The sequence below is a fragment of the Rattus rattus genome, chromosome 4 (assembly GCF_011064425.1).
Source record: "Rattus rattus isolate New Zealand chromosome 4, Rrattus_CSIRO_v1, whole genome shotgun sequence".
NCBI lineage: Eukaryota > Metazoa > Chordata > Mammalia > Rodentia > Muridae > Rattus > Rattus rattus.
The window spans coordinates 11755809-11770586 of NC_046157.1; the positions used below are offsets into that span (position 1 = coordinate 11755809).

A 14778-nucleotide genomic window follows, 5' to 3' on the forward strand; every position below is an offset into this window, starting at 1 on the left:
ACCAGGAAGATCACAGAGATTTTTTTATTTAATTGATATAGGCATCAGAATTTAAAACAACCACCACCACCACCGCATCGCCTATCGAAACCTCCCTAGAATGCTGTGATGTACAGCAGTGTGTGAATCAATGAGCTATGCTTATCTTTGCAACTTCACTTTTGAGGTTCGAATTCCAAATTTGCATTATTTTATTGTACACCTTACTCTAAAAGTTTTAAGTAGCTTAAAGTACAGAGATATTGTCACAGTCTTTCCTGGAGTTTTTACAATATTTCATCTTCAAAGTAGGTTATGAAGCTGGAAACGACAGGTTTGTAGAACAAGTCATCTTCTTGTGTGCCTAACAGGTGCCATTATGTTCCCACAACCTTCATTTTGCCTGGATTCAGACACCTCCCTCCAATAATTGACTGCTAACATGGCTGTCATATGGACAGCCCATTTCCATCCATAGCAACTGAGGACTGATAGCCTTCAGGTTATAGGCTACACGAAAGAATTACACTTCCAGTTCTCAGAGCAGTAGAGGAGTTTGGACTTGCATGTAAAAATAAAACTTGACGTAAAATGCTCCTGGTACTATGGGGTGATCAGACAAATCATGAGGTTTTAGAGAGCAGAGACTCCCCCAAAGCCATGGACTCAGCCAAGGTTAGTTTTAAATTGAATCTTGAAGAATAGGAACAGGACACATAAGCTAAGATTAGAAAAATCGAGTTTCAGATAAGGAAGCAGGAAATCACTTGGTGGAGAAAGCTCCTGCCATGTTGGAGAAAAATGAGTTGGCTAGTTTGGGAAGAGAGTGTGTGGAAGATTTGCAGAGTCATGTTCCAGACATTTGGGCTGGGTGGTGGTGGTTGTCATATCTGTTGTGAGAAACATCACAGAAAGTTACTGGTAATTGCAGGTGGGGAGGGGGGAGCAGAGCCCAAGGTTTTGGAAACATTCTAATCATCTTTTATGGTAGAGAGGAGTCAAAACAAAGCTTGTAGTTAGAGAACAATAAAAGAAAGAACTCAGTATTTTGTTTTTAAATCCTTTTAAATTCCACAATCTCTAAAGAAAAAAATTATTACCTTGTATTTATTTCTATGTCACTCCTTATAGTTTCAGAGTGAGTCAGACATTTCTTTTTGCATGATAACTTGTGTTAATGAGGCTCACAGCCTAGTTCTAGAGTGTTTAGTTTGGTCAAATGAGGTGTCTTGTACTTTCTCTGAGCAATTGTGCATAAGAGCTGAAGCTTGATACTTTCCATAGGTGGAGTATTTCAGGTGCCCAGAAATATCTGTTTCACATTTCCAATTTTGCTTACCTTCTTCTTTTCTTTTATTTCTTTTCTTGTTATTTTTTTTTATAACTACTTGGATTCTAATTGTTTAACTTGTCTCTCATTTCAGAACAACAGTCTCACGTGTTAGCCCCAGGATTTAGGTTTCAAATCAGCTCATTTGTTGACTGCCTTTATGCTCCTGGGAAAATTACATTTTTACACTTCATTTGTAAAGATGGACATGCAGGACACACATGGAATTAATACATAATATTAGTATAATATTTCAAACTCACTGCCACAATAACAAGGATCACACCTGTCTTTTCCACCACTCTGTCCTAAGTTGCTCAGTATCCGGAATGTGCACACTGCATTAATGAGTAAGCCTAACAGGAAATAATATCAATATGGCTGCAGTGTTGAATGAAAGATTTGTGGGAGATATAATTGTACAGGTTCTACAGCGTGAAAAGATTCTTGGATGCCTCACCTCGTCCATTGATCTTGTGGACTGACAACCTGTGCTGTTCATTGAATTCTCCAAACGGGCTGGGAGACACGTCTTCTGTGTAAGACAAATTGGCTGCTGAGGAAGAGTGATGACAGGCATTTGCTTCCATTATCGATAGTGAAGTGCTTCATTTTTCATCCTAAAGGGGGGAAAAAAGACTCACGTTGAACTGACTTGTTAATTATGCAGGGTTTTTTCCCAACATCTGTGGAGTATCATGGAGAGCATGATATGGTAGTCTCGTCATTAAAAATATCAAAGGCAGGCCCTCTCTGAGTGCTCACGTGTGTACATATTTGCTAGTGTTGTTGGTGGTGTTGTTGTTAAAAAAAAGAGACCGCCATGTTGCTCATTTTCACCAAGCTGGAAGTCCACAATCTGTGTGTCAGGCAATGACTTAGAAGAAAAATCTCAGTCTCTAAGCCCCAGACCAATAATCAGTTCCATAAGTCAGATCAGCTGGTGCGATTATTTGGTCAGTTGTTTCTAATGCAGGGTACCAGAATGGATCCATGGAGTCAGCACAGTCTGAAGGGTGTTGACTCTACACGCTTATGTAGGATGTGATTTAAAGTATATGTTGTTTGGACTTCCTGGATTTGCATTTGTGTAAGGTGAAACCCAAAGCTTTTCCTATCCCAGGATATTTTAAGAAAGCCGAATTAAGTCATCGAGTGGCAATCATCCAACCTTCCTACCCCTAAAGTTCCAGATTTAGAGACAGAAAAACAACAAACTTGTAACCGTTTGGCTTTTCTATGTCTGCCCAGTTCCCAAATCATGTGAAGGCTTATTTATTTATGAACTAATGCCTAGAAGTTAAGCCAGGCTCATTCCCTAACTATCTTAATTACTCAACTAACCTGTTTATACTATTCTATATCTGACATGTGCCTGGTTACCTTACCTCAGTTTCTTACATCTGACTTCCTCCACATCTTGGTGGCAAATCTCCTGCCTCTGACTCTTTCCCAGAATTTTTATTTCTTCCCAGAAGTCCCACCTATTCTCTCCTGCCTTGCTATTGGCTGTTCAGCCCTTTATTGGCAGCTGATACTTTTACACTGTGCATAAGACATTGTTCCAACACAAACTCAACAGACATGCTAATGATGTTTTGTGTTTTACCTTGATAAATGTAGGTCTGGTTTCTTTCTATTTTATTATCTTAATTTGTCTTCATAAAAACTCAATGAACTATATAGGACAAAGAGGAAAAAACATCTGTCACCAAAGTCTTAAATTTGTTAAGTAAAAGGGTGATGTCTCAACATGAACCAAGCCTCATTGTGATCCTCACTAGAAAACTAAAGGAATAGACTAATCTTATTTGTCTCTTAATTTCTGTAAGAAATTGAAGTGGTTTGCAACTCCCTAGGAAGAGCAACAATATCAGCCAACCAGACCCCTCCAGAGCTCCCAGGGACTAAACCACCAGCAAAAGAGTACACATGGAGGGACCCATGGCTCCAGCTGCCTATGTAGCAGATGGTGGCATTGTCTGGCATCAATGGGAGGAGAGGCTCTTGGTCCTGTGAAGACTGGATTCCCTAGTGTAGGGGAATGTCAGGGCAAAGAGGTGGGAGGGAGTGGGTGGGGGAGCACCCTCATAAGCAGGAGAAGAGGGATGGGATAGTGGTGTTATGGAGGGGAAACTGGAAAAGGGGATAACATTTGAAATGTAAAATACATAAAATATACAATAAAAAAGTAAAAGAATTATTTGGGTTTCAATTGTGCATGGCACTCTTGAGACTATAAAATGAAAAGTAAAAAAAATTTCCATGTTTAATAGCTTTTCCAAGAAATTACTAAAGCAGCATAATTTCAGAAATCAAGCTCACTATTTATGCACACAGCAAAGCATCAAGCACACAAGTTTATATTAACCATGGCTAGAGTAGTTTACCAGAATGACAGGTATTCTAAAAGGTCATTGGCAAGTAAATGATCTATTTAATAGATACCAAGATGATTGAAAACAGCAAGCTTAACAAGACACTCATGCATTCACGGAAGCATGAAAAAGATGTGCAGTAGGTGCTGTGGGCAGATTTAGGATAGAGATGAGGGATGAATAATCAGGTTAAATGAGTAAGCAAGTCTCCCTTTCCCATAATTTATATAACACCTTTGTATTATTGGAGGATAGAAGAATTTAGACCATCTTTCCTTTTGCTGAACATTTAACCGTGACATTTTGTTATTGAACACAGAAAGGTTGCAGAATTGACATTAGAGAGTGATAAAATAAGCACTAAAGACAAATATTAATTTCATGACAAAGAAATAGCAGTAGAGTGGCTTAAAATATTTTTTAAAGACTATGATTATAAATATTTCAATAGTCTTTAGAACTGTAGGAGAAAACAACTGGATATCCGTTTTCCTTAGGTTAAGGCTTTGTATCACAGAGGATTTTATTCACACATTAACAAGGTGTCTTTGTTGAAAACAGCTTGAAATCTAGAAAAAAATTAATGTTAAATGTCTGCATTCTCTCAGTATCCTCCATTTAGGTTCTAGTGGGTCATAATATTTTTCCCTCATTGCTCACCTCAAAACTTCAACCATGAATTTGAAATGCAACTGTGCTTTTGAAATTCCTGTTCATTATTACAAGCAACAAGAAACTTATACTTATAGCTTACTTATGGGGCCAGTGAGATGGCTCAGTGGGTAAAAATGTCTGCTACCAGAGGATGGCCTTGTTGGGCACCAATGGGAGGAGAAGCCCTTTGTCCTGCCAAGACTGGACCCCCCAGTGTAGGGGAAGGTCAGGGTGGAGAGGCTGGAAGGAGAGTGCTTGGAGGGGGAACACCCTTATAGAAGGAGGCAAGGGGGATGGGATAGGGGCTTATGGATGGGAAACAGGAAAGGGAATAACATTTAGAATATAAATAAAAAAATAGCCAATAAAAAATGCCTGCTACCAAGCTAGAAAACTGAGTTCTGTCTCTGAGACCCACGCTGGGGAAGGAGAGAATGAGTTCCTGTACAGGTGCCTTCTAACCTCCACATGAAGCCTGCACACCCACTCCCACATACAGGCGTGAACATACAAACTATAACTAAGACGACGTTTAAAACGTCATCCGAAAATGCACGGAGTTTGTATCTTCCAGAGGCGATCTTGCAGGGGGCCTTTCTTTCTTCTAATTTCTTCTCTTCACTTACTCTCTTCCCTTTCTTCTTTGTGATCCATGCATGTATTGTTATATCCTTGTCACTTGTGGCATATAATAAGCAGCTGGAAATGAATTCAAAAATAGCAGAGCATTTTATGAAACAGTGTCTTTCTATTCCAATATCATTTTGAAACATGTGTGCGTGTTACTATGGGTATTCTTGGCGAACAGAACTCTAAGGATGAATGGATGTGTGTGTGTGTGTGTGTGTGTGTGTGTGTGTGTGTGTGTGAAATTAAGTCCACTTTAAAGTAATAACCACGGGAGAGGCATACCTACGTGCCTAGCCTCTGTAGCTATGAGTTCCTTGAAGCTGAGTACTTCAGCAATCAGAGTCGTCCCACAATAGCTCTCAGTAGGGAGTGACAACCCACAGTTGCTCAGTTCCTAAGGCTGGGTGTCTCAGCAGATCCAGTCCTGTGCAAGAAGCCCGGATGATTCCTGGAGAGATGTTGCTGATCTTTAACCTGCCATGAAAGCTTGGAAATGAAATGCCTCTGCTATCACAGAAGGGATCAGTGGCGGCAGCAGCAGGCAAGAAGGAAGGTGCAACAAGGAAAGGGCAAAGAATGATCCTTTTGCCGTGTCCATTTACCTGTTCTCTTAGAGAAGGGGCTCCCCAAAATCAGGGGGTGCTTTCCACACCAGTCAAAACAACTGGGACAGTTCCTCAGTCCAGGCTCTCCATTCAGGTGATTTTATTTGTGGCAAGTTCACCTTAAAGCAAATCACAACAACCTATAATGTTTTTATTACAATGGATCCGACAAACTCCCCTTCCTTCCAACCTTTCATCTCCCTGCATCCCGACACACAGAACACAGATGCTGTCTTACATAAGCCCCTACATTCCGTGTCTCACATCTCAGGATATAGGGAGCTTTAGTCTTCTGTTCGATTCCATATTCAGAAGTATTTCACGTGCAGTAAGTATTAACTTAAATTTCTCTCGAATAGTCAGTTATGGAAATGTGACCTAGAAAGTATATGAAAAAGCAAGACAGAGAATTTTGGTGCATTTATTTATCATTCAGCTAACATTAAGTAACAGTTTCTTAGATCCAAGTTCCATGTTAGGTCCAGTGCCTTCAAGGTGAAGCCTTAGAAAGACCCCCAGAGGAGCACGTATTCGCTGGAGTTGTGTCTGTTAGAGTCACTAATCTGCCCTTGCACATTCAGGGTATTTGACATATTGTAAGTGTACAATAGATATATCCTTATGAAAGTGATAAGGATTTCTAAATAAAGCATATTTGCAAGTACACACAAAAGTTCTGTAGAGTTATATTTAAATCACATATAAAGAACACATATAAAGAACACCAAGCAAGACATTATGAGGTATCTTTAACAGATTTCACGTAGAAATGGAGGTACACAAGTAATTAAATAATTCTAATGCTCATTTACAACATGCATCAATGAGAGACTTGTAGGAAAGGACTTACTATCTCCAATGGGCTTCTGCAAGATTCAGGGGGGCTGAATAACTTAGAGCTTGAAGAATGAAAAGATGCTTGCTGCTCTTTCAGAGGACCCAAGCTGAGTTCCTAACATTCTAGATCTACCATCTTCTTTAAGGCTTCTATGGGCACTTACACAAATACAGTGAGTATTCACCAGGACACAGACACTCACACATACAACACACACTCACACACACACACACACACACACACACACACACACACACACACACACACACCTTTAAAAGTCAGCTGAGAGTAACTATCTGCAATAACCAATTCTATGTACAAACCAAGAGGAAGTTACGAAATGGCAAAAAGCTGTATTCTGTTAATTATCTCAGACACAGTGGGTGACAGGTAGAAGTCATAAATGTAGGATGGTGTCAGGTTATAAGCGATGGAAACAGAAATTGGCAAGGAAATGGCATGAGCAGCTGCTATGGATATGAAGAATGGGGTGGAGTCCAGCATCCTTGTTACTGAGAGGCTTAAGGATGAAGATCACATTCAGTAGAAATTCTCACCCAGTGTAAATGGCTTCTATAAGCCAGAGTGGTCTCCAGATAAGACAGAAGTAAGGCTATTTAGAAGAGAATTGAGTCTGTGCTCTCAAATGTGTATGTATATGTGCATACATGTTTGTGGGTGTGCATGTGTGTGTGTATGAGTATGTATGTGTGTGACTGTGTGTGCGAGTGTGTGATTGTATGTATGTGTGTGTGTGCACATGTGTGCAAATAAAGGTGTTGAGTCCTCTGACTGAGATGGGGTTAAAAGGTGGTTTTGGATTGCCCGGCATGGACGCTGGGAGCCTAACTCCTGAGTCCTGTAGAAGAACTTCTTAACTGAGCCAGTCCTCTGAGCCCAGATGAGTAGGCTTTTAGTTCTTACCACTGAAAAGTCTATTTAAAGTTATTTGCTAAATCTTTGAGGTAAAAGCTGAGTCTCTGTAAGCATTCTATCTGAAAGCGATTATCACCTGTGGTTTATGGAGGGCGTTCTCTGTGTTAGTTACTCACCAGGATTTCTGTGTTCCTTAAGCCCCTCCCAGAAGGATAGCCTTCGAATGGCTTCTCTCTCCTGCTTCAGCTTCCTCAGCCATGCTTCCCATCTGATGCAACAGTCTCTCCTTGGGGGGCGGCATTCCCAGAACTTCTTTTACTCCCTTCCTTTCTTCTCACAAGAGTCATCATTAAAATCTGATTATTTTTTAGTAGATGCTTTTATTTACAACGCATAATTGCCTTGCATTTAATTTAATCTCTTCTTTGTATACAAATTCTGCTCTCATTAGCATCTTCTATCAAGATTACATAGATAACCAATAAGGGCTATTTTCCTCCCAGAAGTAAGGTTTAGTAATTGAGTGCGGGGCTGCTTGTGTGGGACTGCTGTGCTGACACAGCCTCACTCTTAAGGATTCTGCTTCTTTCATGTGTCTGCTATCACCTGCTTGGGAACAGCCCTTGTTTTCAAGTCTGGGACGATGCGGGGGCCACGATTCTATCGAAACTACAATAAGACCAAATGTTGAGAAGAGAGAATGAAGGAGCCTTGTTTTTCGGAAGTGTTCTTTAAGCATGTGAAGACCTGTGTCCTGTGTCAAACAGTGAATCTGTGAGAGCTATCTCTGTCCATAGCACGTGTGGGAAAGTCAGCTACGATACATATTTGTTTGTGACAAGTTAAGAACCAATATTTTTGGAAATTAAAGATCAAGTGATTCAAAGAAAAAATATAGTTTTTGTGGGTTTTCATTTCGTTTTTAGACAGATAGTTATACAGTTAGTGAGCTAGAAATCCTAAATTTAGAGTAACTTTCGTCTCAGTTGCCTCTCTCAATTTGTTTGTCTTAAGAATTGATTCAATCCTCATCCTGCCAGAAATTCTTCATGGCCTTTATGGGTCAGGACCAAATACAAATGACGGGTTCATAAGCACTTTATAAATGCACAGCTATGAAATGTTATCTTCTGAAGCTGTTAAGCGAGTTGCTGAGTATAAACTAAAAAATTGCTTAAGGGAATTTGTGCATATTTTACATATGTTGATCATAACTTGTTAGCTAGAAGTATTAAATATCGGGCTAGGGATATGGCTCAGTGAGTAAAGTGCTTGGAGTACAAATGTAAGGACCTGGGTTTGAACCCTTGGAACCCTTATAAGGCTGGGTATGAGGATGTGTAAGTAATTCCAGAGCTCCTATGGTGAGATGGGAGATGAAGATAACATGCCTGTTAGCTTGTGGGCCAGATAGCCCAGCATGCATACCCGGAACCACCCAGAGACTCTGTCTCAAAAGAAGGTGGAAGGTGAATGGGTCTACCACGTAGCCTCCCCGTGTGCCCTATGGTGTGTGTTCTCTCACATACGTCATCCACATACACAGAAAGGAATATTTACTGTCTATCTTAAATCGCTCTATTTCTAAAACATTTTAAAGGATATAGTGGCTTTTCTAAATCCCTTTGGTACAGACAAGTGTAGTGCATTGTTACACCTGGCTCACATGCCTGGCTCATGTGCCTGCCTTACATGCCTGCCATACATGCCTGCCTTACATGCCTACCTCATGTGCCTGCCTTACATGCCTGCCTTACATGCCTGCCTTACATGCCTGCCTTACATGCCTGCCTTACATGCCTGCAATACATGCTTGTCTCACAGAGAAGAATCCAATGACATAAAGCAACGTGTGAAGCTCTAAGTCATGTGACTTTGGGTGGCTGGTCTAGAAACGTCCACTTCAAAACTCTTCATCCTTTAATCCGTGCTGCTGCTCTAAACTTCTGTGTCATGCTTCTCCTGTCCATTTGGTAAAGTCTGAATCCGAATGATTAGAGGAATCCTTGTTTATTTACATGCTGTGTTTTCTCCTTTCTCACAAGAATGAATGTAACCTTCTTCTCCTTTCCTAAGTGTCAGTTCCCGTCTTGTGTTTTGTGTGAAACATTTCCTGGATGCCTCAGGCCCCAGAACTCTGCCATGTTTTTTCCTCATCCTCCACAACAAACAAACTATATATAGAGAAGCACATATCACGTTTAATTATAGAAATAAATTATACAGCATATTAGGTTACTCCATATGTCTTAGCTTTGTCTCCTTAAGTAGACTGTTTTATATTTCTTAAGCAATTTAAAATGTGCAAGATCAATGGTGAGCCTATAGGAAGAACTAAAATTAGCTTAGCTCTAAATTGAATCAAAAATTAATCCTTAAGCAACTCTTTCAGCATAGTCCAAACTTCCATGACAAATGAACAAACAGGTTCAAAGAGGCAGAAACTTAGCCAGTGTCATCAACTAAGAATCTAATCCTGCTACAGGAAATCTGAAGTCTAAAAATGTATCATCTGCAAGACTTACTTGAAAATTGTCTAAAATCCAAACACAATACCTGCTTGTGTGTGTGCTGTGTGCATACAGCTTACGGTCTCGAGTTGAGAGAAGCCAGCTGGAAGCTATTGGGTTAATTAATGGGCATACTCAAGCAAGCCTTGGCAGGATCAGACCTGATGGAATTTTATCTGTAGAGAGGGTAAATGAGGAATGCTAGGCAGTTTATTAAAGAGAACTCCAAGGGATTCTTTTACAAATGTAGTCATGAGTTATTTAGTGCCTCTCTGCAGTGCCTTCTACAATGTCTAACTAGGTGGTTGCGTCCCTTCTGTGCATGATGCAAATATTTCCAGGGTCATATTTTAAGCCCAAGACATCGCTAAAAGGAGCATAGGGCACTGTCTTTGTCTTTCCTGGCCCATGCGTTTGTTTTTCTCTGAGTGAACACATTGGCTTAGTACTTAGAGCTACAGGCAACTTGAACAAATTAAAGACCACAATATTCCTGTTTGGTTTGACATTGTTTACATCAACCCACCAACTTAAGTTTTTAATGTTTTATATAGTAGATTTTTCTTTAGTTATGACGTATATCTACTGTAGCTCAAACTACCTTTAAATTGCCTGTCCACTTGTCTTAGTTACTATTCTGTGGCTGGGCAGAGACACCAAGGCCAAAGTGATTTATAAATGAAAGGGTTTAATTGCAACCTCACTCCCAGTTTCGGAGGGTGAGTCCATGACCGTCATGGCAAGGAGCAGAGCAGCAAGAAGGGAGAGATGGTCCTGTGTAGTTGTCGAGTGCTCACGTCTAATGCTCCAGCAGGAGACAGAGAGAGTGAGACTGGGTCTGGCATAGGCATTTAGACTCATCAAAGTCCATCCCCAATGACACAACACTCCTCCAACAATGCCATACCTCTTAATTCTTCCCCATGCACTCAGTCCACCTACTAGAGATCAACCACACACATATATGGGCTTACAAGGGCCTCTTGCATTCAGAACACCTTGTCATTTATCAACATACCTTCATTTATATCCAGATTCAAAATACCAAGAGACAAGCTCTTCCCACTGTTACTCAATGCCAGTGAATTCTTATGTCTACTGTTGGGCTCAAGATCCAACAAGTCAGTCACAGCTAGAATTCTAAAACAGCTTCGGTCATGTTTTAAAGATTACATTTTACCATTTCTTGGGAATAATGGTTGCTTTTTGCTATTGAGAGATTATTGTTGCAGATTATTTCTTAGACACATATTCTTATACTTCATGTGTTTATTTTGAGGAGCAGGGACCCTAGATACTTCAATCCATGTAAACCCATACATCGTCCTAGCCTAGCATTTTCTTCCTGCCAATTGGCTCATGTGACTGACTGGAGCTCTTGTGAGCAATTGCTGTTATTGCAGAAGTACACCAAGGCAGGATGGCTCACATTGTGGTTTTAATTCTCTCTTCCCCCTCCCCCTTTCTGTCTTCTCCTTTCTCCCTTCTTGCCCCTCTCCCTTTCCATAAATATCTTCATATTATTTCCGATCAATAGATTTTTAACACTCAAAATTGTAAGACCGTAGTAAAAAACAAGGTGACTTATTCACACGGTCAGTAATCTTTTCCTTTCTTTTTTCTTTTGTTCTTTGTAGCCCTCTTCAATCTAATTCCTGTGGGACTGCGTGTAGTGGCCATCCAAGGTGTGAAAGCCAGCCTTTATGTGGCCATGAATGGAGAAGGCTATCTCTACAGCTCAGTAAGTAATTCAGTTGTGTGTGTGTGTTTGTGTGTGTGTGTGTGTGTGTGTGTGTTAGTGAAGCAATCATTTAAAGGAACAGATGTCAGTTTATAATTTCAAATCGATTTTGAGGACTGTTGTAAGGATTTTCCCATTTGGATGTTAAAGGTCATGCCTCAGGGAGTGAGAATGAACCAATCACTTTCCACATCAAATATTCTTACATCTAGTTTCAGCTTCTAGATAGTGCAGTTTGGAATGTACCCTTCTATTCAGTTCTAAGAGTAAGAAACTTTTCTTTCTTAACTCTCCTTCACAGATAGCAGAAGACTTATGAAGAGTCATATATATATATATATATATATATATATATATATTACTGTAAAGAAAGAACTTTCATAGATGCTGCCTAATAGGTCATATTCTCTGATTCAAAGACAATGGAAATTTGTAGAATGAACTCTGGATTAGGAGAAATGACATCTGCATTATTATACAAACATCAGCAATAGTGTGTGTGTGTGTGTGTGTGTGTGTGTGTATACAAATCACTTTTTCACTTTATCATAGTATTTGGATCTTCGAAGTGATGGTGTTGGTCCCTCCCATGTATAACATCCCTTCAAATCTACAAGTGACGAATGGTGTAACACCAGTGGCTATACTCTGAGCACTGGTGTACTTTTAAGTACTTAAGGCCTATTTTTAAGTTAATACTATCCTAGTTTCTCTCTCTCAAAAAACTTAAATTCATGCCCGGAAAAAAGTAGCTATTCTGAATAATTTCTGTTTTTCACACGAGAATTGGTTGTTTGTGGCTCATAAAAACAATGTTTCTTGAAAATCACAGCTAAAGGTTTCTATGTACTCCATAATCTCAGTCATTGTACAGACTATCTAGTAAGTCAACCTGTGTTTCTCAGCTGTGGGGTAAACACTGAATAGTGTTAGACTTCAGGTAACTATTTACTGTGTATCTCATACATCATACACGCTTATTAGTAATGCCTCTGTCATCATAGCACACTTAAGCTGCTATTGTCTGAATGTTCCCGACCATCTCCGATAAATATCATGCAACAGATAGGCCAGCTCCTCTGGTGTGATCACTACGTGTTGCTTGCCTTTATTGCTATGTCACGTTCTGTCCCATAAATATGCATAATTCACCTGTTAGTTAAAACCCAAGATAATTTTAAAAGATTGAAGGTGACAATCTACTTCTGAATATATTTCAGATCTGAATACCATTTGCATTCACCCACACATATATGCTACGCATGGACACACATTTTTGAGTTGATCAAAATCATATTTAAAGATAGGAACATTTTCAGGCAAAGTAGCGAGCATTCATTTTCTGCGCCTCATGGTATATGCACCCTCAGCTCTTCACGGGATGTCATATCAAAACAAGCATAAAGAAGGGTACTATGTTGAATAATTCCCATTAGCTAAACAATAGCAACACAATGCTTGACTGGGATAAAAACTAAAATGTGGAGAAAACCTGAGGATAGAATGAAAGACTGCTTGAAGAATCACGTACGCATGGAAAGGCTCAGGGAGCAGCCACAGAAGCGACAGGGCTTCTGTCACTGAACTAGATTTGTTTTCTTTTTGTTGACCAGTGTTTGGTATTAAGGATGGGTGGGGCAGAGTGCGGTGAAGATTAATCCTTATAGCTCTCTCAGAGTTGTATTCTTTCTATGTTTCTTATTTTGAAATGAGGCTATGTACATGGGCTTGGGTCTGTAGGAGGGAGATGTTTTAAAGAAACCTACAGTTTTGATTGCAGTCAGAACTGTCAAATAGACTCATCACCGTTGTAAAGCCATCTCTCACATACTGAATTAAGATCACTTTTTATCAGTTGCTTATGATCGCTTATAGAATCATAGTGTTTTCTTTGCTAGGATTCCAGGGTCAAGCAATCCTATAATTCTAAGTAGATCATCTCTGGCATGGGTCATCTGATTTTCTCCTCTCAAAACACCTCTGTCTCTGGCCCAGACTGATATGGCGAATACTGATTTCAAACAATCTATAATGGGACTAAAGAGACCAACACCAGACTATATGGCTGCATCATGCTCTGTACTGCATTTCTCTGTCTGGTGTGCTGCCATGAGAGATGGGGCAGAGATCTCTGTGGGTGTTTTCTTTTCCACAGTGTCATTTTCTGGTTTCTGTTTAGGTTAAAGCTGGAGGCGTGTTCCCCTGTTACCTTCTAGTTCTCTTCATTCACTGAGAAGGAGGAGGGAAGATGAATAGTGCGGTGGGCTGATTGCTATAGCATGGAGCTAGAAGGGTTAATGTTGGAGGAACTCATTTATATGTGCATCTATATGTGTATCTCTATCGTATCATCTATTTCTATCTCTATCACTTTCTCTATAGATATCTATATCCATAAATATAGATAATCTATATCTGTATCTATCTATGTCTATCTATATCTATATTATTTATATATATATATTTATACATAACCACTGCATTTTTCATGTTTAAACTTACTTTGGTTCTTATCTTTTTAAACTCTCTTTTATTACTGAACTTTCCTTTTCTTTTATTCTTCTAAACTTGAGCTACATTTCTGTTCCTTTCGTGGTTTTCCCGATATTTCAGTTTACACAAATGCATACACACACACACACACGCGCACACACACACACACACACACACACACACGTATATATGATTACAGACATTGATAAATACTTTTGGATTTCTGTCATCTAAAAGGCTCATGAGCTATGGGATATTTTCTTGATTAGTAAATACAACTGACCTACCTGATTACCTGTACTTTAAAATGAATTATTTGTGGATAGCTTACATTTCCCCAGCCTTTGAAAATAATCTCTATGAACAGTTTGTATATGTGTGCATATACACTCACATGTTAAATTTAGTATTGCTGAATGTCCTGTTCCTCTAAACTCTGTATTTCATTACTGTCTTTGTGAGGATCCATGTGTAATGACTTCTTAGGTTTTGTGTGAGGATTTCTGTGTAACTGGTAATTTTCCTGCCTCATGGATTCATGCTTCCTGTGGTTTCTCCCTTTGACTACGGTTCAGGTACCTGCACATGCCTCACTGGACCAGCATTTCCCCTGGTTTCCATGAGGTGATATTCCATTGCTCTCTGGCATCTGTTTTTGAAATTTAATATTTCCTTTTATGCAATCTCTATAGAAACCTAAATAATATTTTCATTTTATGTTTCCTGTTCTTAAACTATCTCTAT

General features: G+C 39.6%; 1 protein-coding gene across 2 annotated transcripts in view; it reads left to right on the forward strand.

Annotated features, from left to right (window-relative positions):
- The window catches only part of LOC116898735 (fibroblast growth factor 12-like), a 74877-nt gene extending 62285 nt beyond the window's left edge, over positions 1-12592 (forward strand). Inside the window, exons 3-4 of one of the 2 annotated variants that reach the window (XM_032900043.1) lie at positions 11438-11596; positions 12035-12592. In XM_032900043.1, coding sequence (XP_032755934.1) covers positions 11438-11596; positions 12035-12093 — 218 coding nt within the window. In that variant the 3' untranslated portion in view covers positions 12094-12592. Of the gene's footprint in view, positions 1-11437; positions 11869-12034 lie in introns of those variants that run through there. The other variant, XM_032900044.1, reaches the window with a different exon arrangement.
- The last annotated feature ends 2186 nt before the right edge of the window (positions 12593-14778 follow it).